The 15,392-nt window shown below is 44.5% G+C and overlaps 1 protein-coding gene across 5 annotated transcripts in view; it reads right to left on the bottom strand.

The window, feature by feature from the left end:
- Positions 1 to 15,392, bottom strand: part of ptprz1a (protein tyrosine phosphatase receptor type Z1a) — a 78,118-nt gene that overhangs the window by 42,240 nt on the left and 20,486 nt on the right. For all 5 annotated transcript variants that reach the window (XM_061037049.1, XM_061037048.1, XM_061037046.1 and 2 more), the window contains exon 2: positions 1,232 to 1,294. In XM_061037049.1, the coding sequence (XP_060893032.1) occupies positions 1,232 to 1,294 (63 nt within the window). The remainder of the gene's footprint in view (positions 1 to 1,231; positions 1,295 to 15,392) is intronic.

Raw genomic sequence — 15,392 nt, forward strand, 5'->3', positions numbered from 1 at the left:
TCTCTCTTTCAGGCTAATTAGGTGTCGTAGTGTTGTTTCTGCCAGCTGGTGTTGTTGTTTGTTAGCAGGTATGTCAGCCGCCACCTGACTCTCTGTCTCCACTCTGATTGGCTGTTGAGGCTTCCTTCTTCAGAGCACAAAAAGGACCAACCAGGTCACACAGACTTCTGGGTCAGGACCGATATTAGCATGTCAATGAAGCTCACACACACACACACACACACACACACACACACACACACACACACACACACACACACACACACACACACACACACACACACACACACACACACACACACACACACACAGGCTGTAAACAAACCCCGACAGTACACCAGTGGCTGCTTACTCTCAAGTTTCCTTTTTTTAAAGGTGATAGCCCGGCTCACATGGCAGGAGTTTTAAAATCCTTCCCAATTTTGAATTCGGGCAGCATCACACACTTCAGGAGAATCCTAACAGCATGATCTCAAACACGCTCACACCACAAGATATGAACATCATGACACATCACATGCTACAGGACTTAAGATCTTTATACCGCTCACACCAAAAGATCATCTGCGCAGCATCCTTGAGTCGGAGCGATCTTGCGATTGTCAGGAAGGAAGAACCAGACCTCAAATCGTCCTGACTATCCTGCAGGCTGAGCCAGACTTTAGAGGAGCGATATGTAACTCTTCCTGTTTGATACCACGGGTCCAAAAAGAGAATTTCAAATATTGGTTTAGTTTATTCCCATGTCCTGAATTAGTCTGACAATTTGACAGTAACCTTTCCTCTAAAACTTTTTTGAGCCGTGCATGGTCAAGCTCAGCCCGCTGACACCATATAATACCAGCAGGCCCCTGACCAGGGTCTGCTGGTTGTTCCTGGCACGCAGCCGAAAACAAAAGTAGACTGCGCTTTTGAGGTTGTGGCACCTAAACTTTGGAGCTGTCTTTGTCTGTGGACACTTTTAAAAAGCAGCTAAAGACTCGTCTGTTCAGACTTTGTTTGATCTGTCTGTTTTTTTTATTTGACGTAACTGTCTGATTTTGTAATGTCTTTGAATAAACACACAGCCATCATGTCACTGAAATGTCACAGACCTGATGTTATTCCAGTCACGTCAACACACAGCTGAACTTTATCCACAGTATTCTTTATCCATTTTAAAAGAGGGCCTGCCTACTTACAGGTCCGGGTTGAGTGAAAATGCGGGTACATGTTTAATACTGGTACTGACCTGCGTACGACCAGTCGATGTCTTCTGAGATCTTGCGTTGATTCCTGTATGCGTATCCATCGGCTGCAACACAGAGAAGAGAAGAGAAGAAATGTTTAGAAGAAGATATGCTTCATTAACCCGAGAGGGGAAATTACATTTCACACTGTCATTGAGACATGCTACACACACACATGCACAAACACGACCTCTGGACCTGCACTTATAGAGAGACGTCAGAGTGAGGGAGCTACACACAGCGAGCATTCGACAGTTCACCTCTCCAGATACCAGACCAATGTCCAGACTTGGTCCGCACCGGGACTTGAACCGTTGACCCTCTGGTTCCCAACCCAAGTCCCAACAGACTGATTTACCGCCGCTGAATTATTTGAGTGAAATAGGTCACATGATTTGTTATATAGTCATCATTCAAACATTTCAACTGGTGCAACAACATCACATTCTTCTAAACCAGTGGTTCTCTACTGGTCTAGCCTCAGGACCACCCATTAACTCCTTAACGAGAAATCGTGATGCAACATTTCTGATATTATTCAAACAGTCAGATTTATTCAATAAAGAATCGAACAGATCGGAACTCATGTGACAGAACAGAACAAACATCTTCACAACTTTTGGACACAATTTATTTCATGACCCACTGAAAACCGCTCCACGATCTGCTTTTGGGTCCCGACCCCCCTGTTGGGAACCTGTTCTATACATATTAATGTGTCCCTGTGTTGTTAGAAAGAGTTTCCAACTTTATTATTTTAAAGGTGTTTGTGCTTTTATTTTGAAAGGACCGTGGATAGAGCAGGAAATCAGGAGAGAGAGTGGAAAGGAGCCGCAGGTCGGACTTGAACCTAGGCTGCACGCTTGGAGGACTGTAGCCTCCGTATACAGTATGGGGCGCGATCTAACCGCTAGGCCATCAGCGCCCCCAAATGTACATTTTTTTTGTTCCTTGTCCTGGGAAAGCATCTGGCCTGAATATACATATCATTTCACTTCCTTTTCGCAAACCCTAACTGCCGACTTGCACATACTCAGTGCGTGCCGCGGTCCGTCAGAGCCGCACACCTACACCGTTGTTTGCTGACACTCTAGTCCAAGCCATGTTTCCACAGCGAGCGCCGTAAGTATGAAATAATAAATCTGTCTGTAATAAAGGTATAATTTAACTGGTACCTTTAAATAAAGGCTTCATCTGAGCTCCAGAGATCACTGCTTTGTGTGCTGGAAGCTAGTAAAACCTTTTACACAGTAAATTAAGCGACTGAAACGTCCCTGTTAAATTCCTGCGCTGACAGATTCATCGGCTGGTTGGACTTTAATGTGTTTAACAGTTTGGCTCTCGGTGCGTTTGATTTAGATTTTTTTAACGTCTCGCTGACACAGAGTCACCGCTGAAGATTTTCATTGAACAGCTGCCAAAAAAAAAAAACACAAACACAAACACAGACTTCGGATATGCAGCCACTGTAGAATATAAAAAAGGCTACAGGCGGTTTGAAAGAATCCAGCACGGAGCTGCAGAGCATCAGTGACTCACTTCACTACTATTAAGAGTGACCTCGCCTGTCGGGTTGACTTCTTCTTCTTCTTCTGTGGTTTATGTTCTTTTTGTGCTTCTCTAATCTCAGCTGCTTCAAACTGATCCAGTGAAAACGCTCCGGTGAGTAGATGGTTCAGAGGTGAATGAAGACAGGCCGTTACACCTTTGGGCCGGGCCGTGCTGCTGCACTTTAAAGCTCCTGAGAGGATTTATTTTGTTACATGCTACAACCAACAGTATCTTTACGAGCTACAAAAAAAACCCAGAACATCAGGAATGAGATTGACTGTTTCGTCTTCACATTTGTACTCTAGATTTCTAGAGAATTTCAGGGAGGACTGCTCCTGAAATTCTCCTGATCTGGTTGTTCACACATGCACCTCACAACAGCTGATTAACCCGGTTGGATGGGAGGGGAGGCAGGGGGGTCTCCCGAGGCGAGACATGACGTTAAACGAATGATGCAGAAGTGGAGGACAAAGCAACAGAGTCCTCTGTACCAGTGGTTCTCAACTGGTGGGTTGGGACCCAAAAGAGGGTCGCAGAGCTGTTTTCAGATGGTCGCGGAATCTGTGCCTGGATAAAAAAAAAAACCTTTCAAAAAGGCTATGCAGCGCTTTTTAAACCTGTTAGTTTTTTATGTCATTCCGTCTGAGGTCCAAACTATCCAATTTTCCCTTAACTCAGTCTGATTGGTTGAAAAGTATCCACAATTTGGGTCGCAGTTTTGACAAGGGAATTGGTAGTGGGTCCTTAAGCTAGACCAGTTGAGAACCACTGCTCTGTATGACGCTAAAATGAGAATATCTGCCTTTATATCAGTGCTATGTGTAGTTACAGTACATAGAGTCTCAATGTGAACTAAAGAGTGGAGAAGAACATACTGGAGGACAGGAAACATGCAGCAGCAGGTTCATTAGAGCACAGAGATCGTAGAGGTGGCGTGCAGACAGTCTATGGTCGTGCAGCGATCACAGGGAATAAACGTCACCACCCCCTCCCACTCACTCCAGGTGAATTCTCCTGATTATATCCTGCTGCGTTCTCACATCAGCTCACTCTGACTTTCTGCAGAAACTATGCTTCCCACCAGCCCTCTTCTAAGAGGGCTGGTGGGAGAAACTCCAGATAAAGTTTGTTTGTGTTCACACATGCAGCTCAGCGGGTGTTTTTGTGCGAGTGTGAAGCACTAAATGTAAATCTTTGTGTGAATCATGCAGAATTCTGTTTTTTGTTTCCGTCACTTCAGTCCATTGTCATCCTCTACTCTGTATTTCTCATTCTCTCTGGTCTGTGTTTTTAAAGGCTAATAAGGGATAAATGGGAAATGGATTTTTAAATATATGTAGTCAATTTTATGAGAGGGTAAAATGGAAAAATGTGAGAAATGGAAAAACACACAAAGTTCCCCAGCGGGACTAAAACTAAGTAGGGCTGGGAATCATTGTGTGTCTGACGATACAATTTGATTTATATTCTTGGGGTCCCGATTCGATTCAGAATCTATTTTCGATTCAAAACGATTCTGGATTCATGATTCAAAGTCTATCTTTGAATTAGTACATTCAGGATCTACTCCAGTCATCTGTGAGACTGTCTGAATTTCTTGCTGCTCCATTTAGCACACTGAGTTAAAGAGCTAGCATTAGCACTTAGCATGGGGGGACTGATTAGCCAAATCTGGAAGTTGTGAATCGATTTAAAAATCTCAGAAGATAAGAATCTCTTTTACATAAAACAAATTTTTTTCCCACCTCTGTTTGTAAGGGTGATTATTATTATTCCAATAGATCTTATGAATGACCACTACAGCCTTCAACTCCTCAAATGTCAGGGTCTCTGAGCAGAAACATACGGCAGTCTCTCTTGTAGTAAAATGTGAGCGCTCGTTTTGCACTCAAGCTAATTCCATCAATTCATTCCAGACATTTTTTCAGCCTGCTTGTAAACACACACCTCACCTCGTCACTTTATTTCCTCTTTGTGTCATGTGACCTCTGCTCTCTGTCTCCCAGTCGCTCTGTTATTGTAATGAGGTGTCGCTCTGTAACGGCCCCTCGGGGGCGTCGACTTTACTTCATTAAGGTGACAGATGCCTGCGCAGACGCTCGGGTTAATGATGTCACCTCCTGACATCACTGCGCGCAGGAAATCTTTACATAGATGACTGAGAGTCAGAAGGGAACAGACGAGGAGGAGGAGGACGGCGAGCGAGGCTAGGGGTGAAAATGAACCCCTCGTAGCTTAAAGATTTCAGTAAAAACGCTCCAAGTATGAACTTTTCTGTGTTTCTGTGTTCACGCTGGTCGCTACTCTCGTCCGTCTGAGAGTCAGCCGCCACTCTCCGTTCGCAAAAAGCACTTCAACATAGAACGTTTCCTCAATGTCTGATCATATAGTAAGGTCACTTTTTCATTTATTCACCTCATATCTTACTGACTGCTCCTTTAACTCAAACCAAAATGAATTCAGAAACTCCAAACCAAGAACAAACCCTCTGCGTGCTCCGAGCCTCCTCGCTGTATTAAATCCATGACCTGTCCTGTTTTTGTTCAGTTTCCTATTAAGCCGCTGTAAATTAGGAGATGAGCTCTCCCGCTGCGTGGCGTTTATTCCCTCTGAGAGCTGGATGATAGCCGTCTAATCCAGGATTACACGTTTCTCAATCTGCAGAGTGAAGACGCCGCCTGCAGGGCTCCCTTTCCTCAGACCGACTCCTCGGAGTGGAGACCTCCATACAGGAAGTGAAGTTCTCATTAGTGCGGGAGTTTTCAGTAATCTGACCGCTTCAGACCCTGGAGTAGTGGCTTTAGATTAAGTGTTTATGAGTAAAGAGGAGATCACTTTGAAAGTTTGGATCAGATTGGATTAGAACTTCCTGCAGGGTGGGTTTAATGTACAGAATCACTGCAGTCCTGCGGAGGAGCCAGATGGAAGGACTTAGTGAGTAGGTAAGGGCGTTTTCATATTAGGAACGATTGTTTGGTACCATACCCAAGAACGTTTGGTCTGCGTTCACATCAATATCAAAGTGTGATACCCTAGTACACATGCAGGGGGCAGTATGCACATAGTCGGTTTGGAAATCCACCAAAAAAACAGAAATAAGAAGAACCAACTATGGCAACCACTCGCGGACTATGTCAATCCTGCTAACTGGATGTTTTTGTGATTTCTGAGACGTAGACAAAGACCCTCTTCCTACTTCCACATCTACCGTGCAGCTTAGAGGATGAAACGGGCCCATGCTGCACAGATACGATGGTTATTGAAGCGTCAGGAGCCGTTTAGAATGAAGTCATATCGCGGTCCACTTCCTTTTTTTTTTTTTATTTAAGATTTATTTTTGGGCTTTTTCATGCCTTTGTTGGAGAGAAAGGACAGTGGACAGATTTAGAATTGGGGCGAGAGAGAGGGGGGAATCACATGCAGGAAAGGAGCCACAGGTCGGACTCGGACCCGGGTCACCCGCTTGGAGGACTACAGCCTCTAGACATGGGATACACAATCTAACCACTGAGCCACCGGCGCCCCCACTTCCTTGTTTAAGCTCGGTTGCATTCACATCTCCAGCAGACCGTACTCTAGTACACATGAAACGTGCCCGAGACCACCTCTTCAAGCAGACTCTAGCACAGTACCCAAGTACGGTTCGTTTGTGTTCACACTGATCAAATGAACCGGACTTTGGGAGCGTAGTGTACTCTGATCCGGACCCTAAAACTTGATCTATATGGCACTTTTAAAACACTCAGTTACAAAGTGTGTCACAATTAAAATACATCTAACGATTCAAAACGGAGAGAAGACTTCCTTAAGTCAATCACAATGTGCAACAGGTAAAAGTTAAGATCAGGAAATCAAAAACACAAACAAAGAATGATAAAGGCTTTGGGAGTCACAGGAAGGCTCGTCTGTACAGGTGAGGTTTTTAGATGGTTTGGACGGTTCGTCTAGAGATTTAAAACCCTCCTCAGCTCCAGCTCTCAGCCGGTCGTTAGGTTGACTGAAAGTTAGACTGAGACAGCATTTCCAGCATGGAGGCTGCTGCTGATGAGCATCCAGCGCCCCCTGCAGGAACAGATGGATCACTCAGGCTTCAAACATTCATATTTACAGTCTATGGTTTTTATGGACTTTATGGACCCATAAAAACCTAAAACACCTCATTGAGGATTATCTATCACGTTTTCTTGATGGTGGGATGCTCTAAATGTGCCTGTGAGACTCAGCTCAGGGAAAATATTCTGCAGGTAGAGCCTTTTCCTTTGAGGACATGAAGCTTCTCTTGTTCTTCTGCTCTGCTGGAAAATACCCATAGTCATCCATTTTATTTTAGTTGAGGTGTAAGAAGTTTAATCCCTGAATCTAAAAGAGAAAGCAGAGATGACTCTGACTTTGTGTTTCTGAGGAACAGAAGACTGATAGAACGCCGAGGTGGAACTAAACCTCCTGATGAGGCACAAACTCGCTCCCTGCCGCTTTCCCATGAATCATTGCATGACAATACATAGAGTGAATGAGATTTACTGCAACGCACTGCAGCTGACTCACAGCCGCAGCTCGCTTCCTTCAAAGAGCAGCGATAAAGAAACAATCAGAGCGGCGTTTTTCTTGTCCTAAAGTTTCTTCCCTCTGGTGGTGGATGTTCTTCACTCGGCTGCTTTCACTTAATCTCTGACCTCCAACACTCACACCGTGGCGGGGGGTCATGACGTCTAGTTTGGTGGGTCGGAGGTGAAAAGTTCAAGTAACAAGAGGCAGCTTTGACTTCCCCCACAGTGAGCGGGGGATGTTTCTGACTCATTATCGTCTCCTGTCTGCCGGTGTTGGGACGAATGGCTCAACGACTACTGGAAGACACGTAATGACACTGAAATGATCTTCAAAGGATGCTCAGGTGAAGATCCTCTGAACTTTTTCTCTGTCACAGAATCAGGAGAAAGTTTCCTCTTTGCAGAGGTATAGAGGGAAAAGTGGAATGCTTTTAAGAAGGAAGAAAGGCTCTTGTCCATTTCTCAAAGTAGATAATATTGTATCTGTAAGAGGAGAAGTTCTGGGGTTGGTGGTAGCCTAGTGGTTAATGTGCAAGCCTCATGTACGGAGCCTGTAGTCCTCAATGCGAGCTGCCGGGATCACATCAGACCTGTGGCTCATTTCCTGCATGTCATTCCCCACTCTCTCTCTCTTCCTGATTTCTGACGCTATCCACTGTCCTGTCTCTAAATAAAGACATAAAAAATAAACCTTTGAAAGGAAAAAAAAAGATGTTTAAGAAGTTACTTAAAGGAAGAATGTGAGACTTTTTCATCCAGTAGATGTCGCCCTTGAGCACCAGCATGAAACCAAAACAAACTGCTGTTTGGCCACACCTCCTCCATACTGAAGCCTCCGCTCTCCTCCAGAGACACACCTCCAACCCCCCTCCCGTTTGCACGAAGGAGATTAGCGCTCTTCAGTTAGCTCGTAGCTTCGCATTGCACATAAATGTACACAGAATGAGCGTGATCTAAAAACTCTTACTAACATTCAAATAATCAGTGAGTATGTTCTTCTTCTCTCTAGTCCTTGACTAAAACATTCTTCCTTTAACGCTTATATGCAAAAATGAAAGTTCATATTTCTACATCAACAACATCGACAGCTGTTCATCCTAAATATCGTCATCATTGATATCATTAACTCTGTAGGTGTTCATGAAAGAGCTGGGTCTTTGCCCTTCTCCAATTGCTTCTTTTGTAAACCCCAGAAGTTGAAGCTGGACTAAAACTCAAAAGACACAAACTGATGGACATAAAAACTGTCATACAGGAGTCAGGTACGACCTTGTCCCTCTTTCACCCTCTGTGACCTCGTAGCGGTCCGGTTGGTCAGAGCAGACAGTAAGCTGTGAGCTCCGACTCTGTTAGGGGTGGGGGGGGGATGGAAACCAGACGGTGTAAACAACAGCTCTGACATGAAACACCTGTCTGCTACCTGAAGCGCACATCAACAAGGCTCTATTACAGCCTGAGTGTGACGCACTGTTTGCATGAATGGGTGAGTCGTAATCTCGGCTTCACAAATGTTGTAATACCTGAATAAGCATGTGTGTGTGTTTTCTTGAATGTGTTCATGAATGTGTCTTTGGCAATCAGATGTTCATGGGTTACAATTACAGACATTGAAAAGCACTCATTACTTTAAGTGAAATAGGATATATCTACACAAGATTAAGGTGTACTAACATGATCCATTTGTCTGGCAAGAGCTCCCTGTCTCTGTGTCTCTGAAATACCAACTTTATTCTTCCCCGCTTGAGTCAAACAACAAGAATATAGTGGAGGGTTAAGGTCTATGAGCAGGAGGAAAAACTTTGTCCACCACAAAGAATATTCATTATAATCTCATGAAGCGCCGAGCTAAACAACAACAAGCTTCTACTAAACCAGGTGTCAGAGAGCCCGGTGCTGCAGACACTGCAGATCCAGACTCAGCTTATGTTAGCTCTGCTGACCAATGAGGAACCACTCCATCCAAAGACTCAAGGCTTGATTTAAAGAGGACATATTATCCCCCTTCTCCACCTTTTCAAACAGTCCCCTGTGGTCTAAATGAAACATCTGTGCTGTGCTTTGGACAAAAATATAACATGAATCAAGCACCAGAGGAGGTTTGTGACCCTGTATAAACCAGCTCTCTCAGAACGCTCCGTTTTAGTGTGTGTGTCTCTTTAAATGCAATGAGCCCCCCCACCTGAGTTTTCTCTGTAGACATCACTCCTTCTCTAGTTAGAATAAAAATGGCGGACCTGCTCAAAAGTTTTGTTCTAGGCTGGGGGTGGAGTCCATGGTTGGAGATACCAGGGGAGGGAGGGAATTTGTTTTTACCAGAATCCCACTGTGACATCACAAGGAGAGTACATTTGAAACTGAGCATTTTTCTCTGTGTTGTAAGACTCGTGCAAACCACAAACAAAGGACTGGATGGGTTTATTTCACATTTTGGGGGTCGGTAGACACTCAGGTTACCCAAATATATGTTCAAAAACACTGTACAAGTGGATTTTTCAGAATATGTCCCCTTCAAAACGCTGACTGCTCCACGATGTATCAGCCAGGACTTAATACGATTCCATACAATACAATTTATCGTCCCCTCTGGGAAATTTGTCTTCGACTCAAAGTACTGGAAAACATTCAGCCGCTTCCTCGAGAATCAATAAAGAAAAACACATAATTTACAGAAAGACACTGAGCAATACAAAACAACACAACACATATAGCACAGAAACACAGCATGAGAGATAAGATAGCAGAGGTAGGAAAATATAAAAACATATAGGGACACCATGGCACTATTGCACAACCCACACAGCCGTTGTTGACGTGCCTCATATCAGCTGTTGAGAGATTTACGTCCTGCTCCTTCTCTGCCCGTCATCCACTTTTTGTGTCAACGATATGAAGTAATGCCAAAATGTTCCATTGAATTAACTGTAAGACGAGCAGACCTGCAACTTCAAAGTGTTTCAAATGTTTTTTAACATCATCAGAAATACATTTATCAAAACTTTAATGAAACTACGTCTATTTCAGAAGACAGGTGTGTAGAGTTTAGACTGTGTGCAGGGGTTTGCCTTCACACATTTCTCTTTGGCACACTGAATCCTTGTTGTAATCTTTTGTTGTTAATCAGCCACAACATGTCCAGTATTCAGAGATAATACTGATATGATGCTGCAGATTTCAATGTTCTGAATATAAACTATTTAAAGGTCACATTTCAAATAAGTCTCAGAGCTCCTCAAAACATATGTGTGAAGTTTCTTGTTCTAAATCCACTCTGATCCTGTATTTGATCATGTCTATAAACCCCTCTATTTCAGCCCTGCTCAGAACAGGCTGTTTCTGTGTCTGTACCTTTAAATATGTAAATGAGCTGTGTCTGACCACGCCCCCTCTCTGGAAGGGCTTGGGTGGCTCGGTCTTTCTCGCTCCATGTCCTATTGTTTACGGTGAGAAGGCAGACTCAGAGGGCAGAACAAACACCTAGCTGTGGGAGTGTCACCCACCTGTGGGAGGGGTTACTGCCCTTTGTGATGTCATGAAGGGAAAATCTCCAAACGGCCTGTTTGAGCACACATTTTCTGAAAAGTGGAGCAGGTGAAAGACGGAGAGGATGGACTTTACTCATCATTGAGGGGTTTGAAGACGGACTAGAGACACAGATTAGAGTTAGAGAAACATGGGGATGAGGATTTTGCAGAATATGTGACCTTTAAAATTCTGGTAACGTGACAACCCTAGTCAAGTTGAATATAAACTCCAGCAGATATGTAGGCAGAAACTGGTTAAAACACCAGAGAAAAAAATAAAATCTTAATACCATTTAAGGATCTGATATTGTTTCCATTGTGTTGTCATCTGCTCTGCTTGTTTTTGCTTTGATTGAAGGAGTCAACGCGGCGTCAGATCTCAGTGACTCAATCCGACACTTTAAACATCTGCTGCATCACTTTCAATCCATCACGTCCTCACCCCGTGTGTCTGATCCTCTCGGTGCTGCAGGACAAACACGAGTCCCCCCCGACACTCACTCACATCAAACGCTGCAGGTTTTACTTACAGACCACACCGGCCGTCATGACAAAAGACGACACATGAGTCAGGCAGGAAACCTTTTGTGTCACGACTACAAAGAAAACACCTGCTGAGTCTGTCACAGAGTACCTGTGTGAGGCTAGAACGTTAGACCTGCAAACAAGGAGGGGTTCATAACCAACATGAAATTAGAACACCGTCCAGTAATACATAATCCAGGTATTTATTTATTTATATTTAGTAAGCTTGGGTCAAAATTGTCTAATTTGTGAAAATCCAGAGTGCATGTCCGGCTGTCCTCGTGAGGGCCTGAGTCCACCTGGTGGTTTTATCTGAGTGACAGCTTCTTTTCAAAACTGTTCCAGATGAGGCGAGAGCGAATCCCCGGAAAAAGCACAGCGACAAACGTCCTGTTTCCGAGCGCCTAGCCTTTTTTTTTGTGTTGCTGCTCCCATCGCTTCACTTGTCAGAAGGGCGCTGTTAACGTCACCGGTGCTCTTTTCAAAGTATAAAATATGTGTTTGAATTTTGGTCTCCTATAGATCGTGTTGTGTACCCTCATCCTCCTTGTTTGGAGTTTGATTGGAGCTGTGCTAGCGGGCCATAATTATTATTAAGCTAATCATCCAGACTAAGTAGGAGGGCAACGTTCTCCGTTTGAGGCTCACGGAGAAGGGAAAAACAGATCTCGAATACAGAGATATAATAATAATAAATATAATAACTTAAAAAAGCAACCAAGCAGTGTGGGTCAGTAGTGTTGTAGTCAAGACCACGCTAACAAGACCAAGACACACCCGAGACCAGAGTGCTCCAAGACCAAGACCAAGACCAAGACCAAGACCAAGAAAAAGACCAAGACCAAGACCAAGACCAAGACCAAGAAAAAGACCAAGACCAAGACCAAGACCAAGACCAAGACCAAGACCAAGAAAAAGACCAAGACCAAGACCAAAACCAAGACCAAGATCAAGACCAAGACCAAGACCAAGAAAAAGACCAAGACCAAGATCTAGTGTTTAGGGGGCATGTCACTCTCTTAGACCGTAACAACGGGAAGGTTGTGGCCGTAACCGGGGGGATGAAAATCATACTCCAAATGAATTGAATTTTTATTTGTTCTTTTAGAAAGAGAAGTCTTCCTTCTAATCACGGTGATGACCTAAAAATACCCGGTCTTGATTTTAAATACGGAGTCCGCCCAGAACGAGACCGAGAGAAGACCGAGGCCTTCAAACAGTGGTCCGAGTTTGAGTACTACAACACTATTGGTCATACTGCGGCAATTGTCAAAAAAATGTCAAGATGCACATACAGCGCTTTCATATGTCAGGTGGACACAGGCACTTAGAGAGCAAACCCAGGAGCTGCAGGCGGGCACGGAGGAGAAAAAAAGCAGCTTTGAGACAGATGAAGAGAAGGAAGTGAAGATGGGAGGGTGATGGAGCACAGAGAGTGAAGGGGTTGGGGGGTTACAAGCTTAAGTTCTACTGGAAAAGAGTGAATGAGTAGAATAGATTCTATGGAGAACTCTTGCTCAGCGTCTGTACAGGGAGAAAGAGACCACAACTGTGTCAGTGTGTTTATTCAGCGGAGAGTGGCCGGCTCGGCGCTCCGGTCTGTGGGAGCCCTGCCGCCTCCAGCCGGACGCTGAATAAGAGGATTAGCCGAGCCCTGGGAGAGCCGGGACGTCCACTGGCTGTGGGGGTGAGAACTGGTGCCCGTGCCAGAATGTGCCCTGCCCCCCACCCAACACATCCACCCGGATCCCTGCCCCTCTTCCTGATGCCAGGGGGGCGAGTACAGAGTGGGGGGGAGGCGTTTGAGTAGTAACGACTCAGACTGGAGAGGGTATGGCAGGTTAATCTGAGGACAGTCTGAGCTTTTATTTCTGCACGGATCATACTAATGGCATCATGCTCCTGTGGTTTAGGGTCTCATAGCTCTAAATCTGAAAATGTGTCAGTCGACTTCCTTCCATCCAAACAGCGGTTTCAAGTTTCACTTTTTAAAATGTGATATTATGTATCGAGGCTGGAGTCTTTCCCCGAGCCCACCTTATCGGCTGTGTCTTTAAGCCCAGAGGATCCAGCTTTAGATCAAACTATAAGATTGACAAGATGAAGAGTTCTGAGTTACAACCATTCTTGGAGTTTCAGCCTTTCATTCGACACTGTGGCCGGCAGAATAAAACCCCCCTGAAAGCCTCTGAGGCCAGAGGATGGGAGGACGAGCCCGAACAGCTGGCTTGTTTTACACTTCAGTGGTTTGACCGCGGGCCAGCAGACCGACCGGGAGAAAGCCTTTACTGTCATAACATGTCCATGAGAGCTACTGTACAAATCCAGCTACATGATTCTGTCTTATATCAAGGTCAGTTTTTTCAATGAACTTCCACTTCTGCTCCTCTCATGGAGGTTCACTAAAAAAGAAGTCTAAATCTTTCCGTCCTGGGGGGTGAAGCAGCTTGTTGTGACTGAAGTCATCAGACTTTGCTTAGAGTCAACACGTCATCGTTTTTGGGGTTATAGCTCATTTCCTGAGCTATTTGTTTCTGCCTGTTATTAACTATGATATAAATGAAGAGAAAGTCCCAATTATTGGATAGCAGGGTCGAAGGACTCTCCATTTTCACATCTGCACTCCTGAAAATATCGAGATAATTTCTGCTCTGGAGATTCTCCTGACCTGCTTCCAATTCTAATCACAATGTTAACAAGAGAGCGGAGAAGAACAAACTGGAGAACAGAAAATGCGGGGCGCGTGAGTGAACGAGTGAGTCGTCATCTCTCAGCCAGAGGGTCGAAGGTTTGATCCTCAGCTCCTGCAGCAATATGTCAAAGATTTTGCACTTCCTTTGGATTGGCTTCTTTTACTGAACGTCAACCTCCGATCTTGAAAAATTAAGCCAATGCCGTGCCATGTCGTGCACGATACGTGTTAACCATAGTTAGCCGTGTAGCTGACCTGATTGACAGGCGGGTGCGGTGTAACGGCTTAAAACTCTCCAGCTCTCAGCCTGTCGTTAGGTTGACTGAAAGTTAGGCTGAGACAGCATTTCCAGCATGGAGACCGCCATCGATGGGACTCCTTCAGGAACAGACGGGTGAAGTCACTCAATCCTCGTCCATTAATATTTACAGTCTATGTTTTTTTTTACGCTGTTATGTTTCAATGAGGGCTGCAGTTAGCGCTGATCTGTTGCCTCATAGCGAGAAGGTTTAAATCAAACTGATCAAATAAATCTGCTTTTTAAAAAGGAAATATAGTAAAAATGTGTTTTTATCTCCATTCTGAGAGGATGTTAAAGGTGTCTCTTCTCGTTGCTGGTTTTGGATGTGTATTGGTAGTGAAACAGAGTTTGACCTTTGTGAGGCTCAGACAGCACAGTGATTCATCAAAGTGCTCCTGCTACATTTATACACAGCAGAACCTCTACAAAAACGGAGAAATCCACTAAAAGGACCACCAACAGAGCAATCATAGTGCCCCGTCACAGCGCTTCAGGCGTCAGACGAAGAGAAGTCAGTGCTACCTTTACAACTAAAAAAAAATCCCTCCTGACTGCTGCTGCGAGCGTTTATTCAGGGGGGAGAAGTGGATGTGAAAAACCAAACTCATCAGCTGAAAAGAGGCCTCGGGGTTGATGTTTTCCTCATCGATCAGCCGCTCTCATCTTTCCTTTTAACTATAAATGGCAAAGAACAAAAGCAGTGGATTATCTACAGGCAGAGCCCTAAAAGGAGGAGGAAAGATGAAAGGAGCACGGCCGCTGGCAGGACCAGCTCACGTGTGCACGCCAGGAATGAGATGAAGGCAGATAGAACACACTGCTGAAGATTTACTGAAATGAAAATATGACCGAGTCCTGCTAGAATATCTTCTAGAAGTCATTTAAGGTCGTACTTAGTATCACAACCTTTAATCTCTTTAAAGAATTAGAAAAGGGACGTGTTACAACAAAAGGCAGCGTTGACTTAAGTTACGTTCACTTATGTTAGGTACCTTCATGAGTAATTTAAAGGACCAATCAGTGAGA

The sequence above is a fragment of the Labrus mixtus genome, chromosome 4, assembly GCF_963584025.1.
Source record: "Labrus mixtus chromosome 4, fLabMix1.1, whole genome shotgun sequence".
NCBI lineage: Eukaryota > Metazoa > Chordata > Actinopteri > Labriformes > Labridae > Labrus > Labrus mixtus.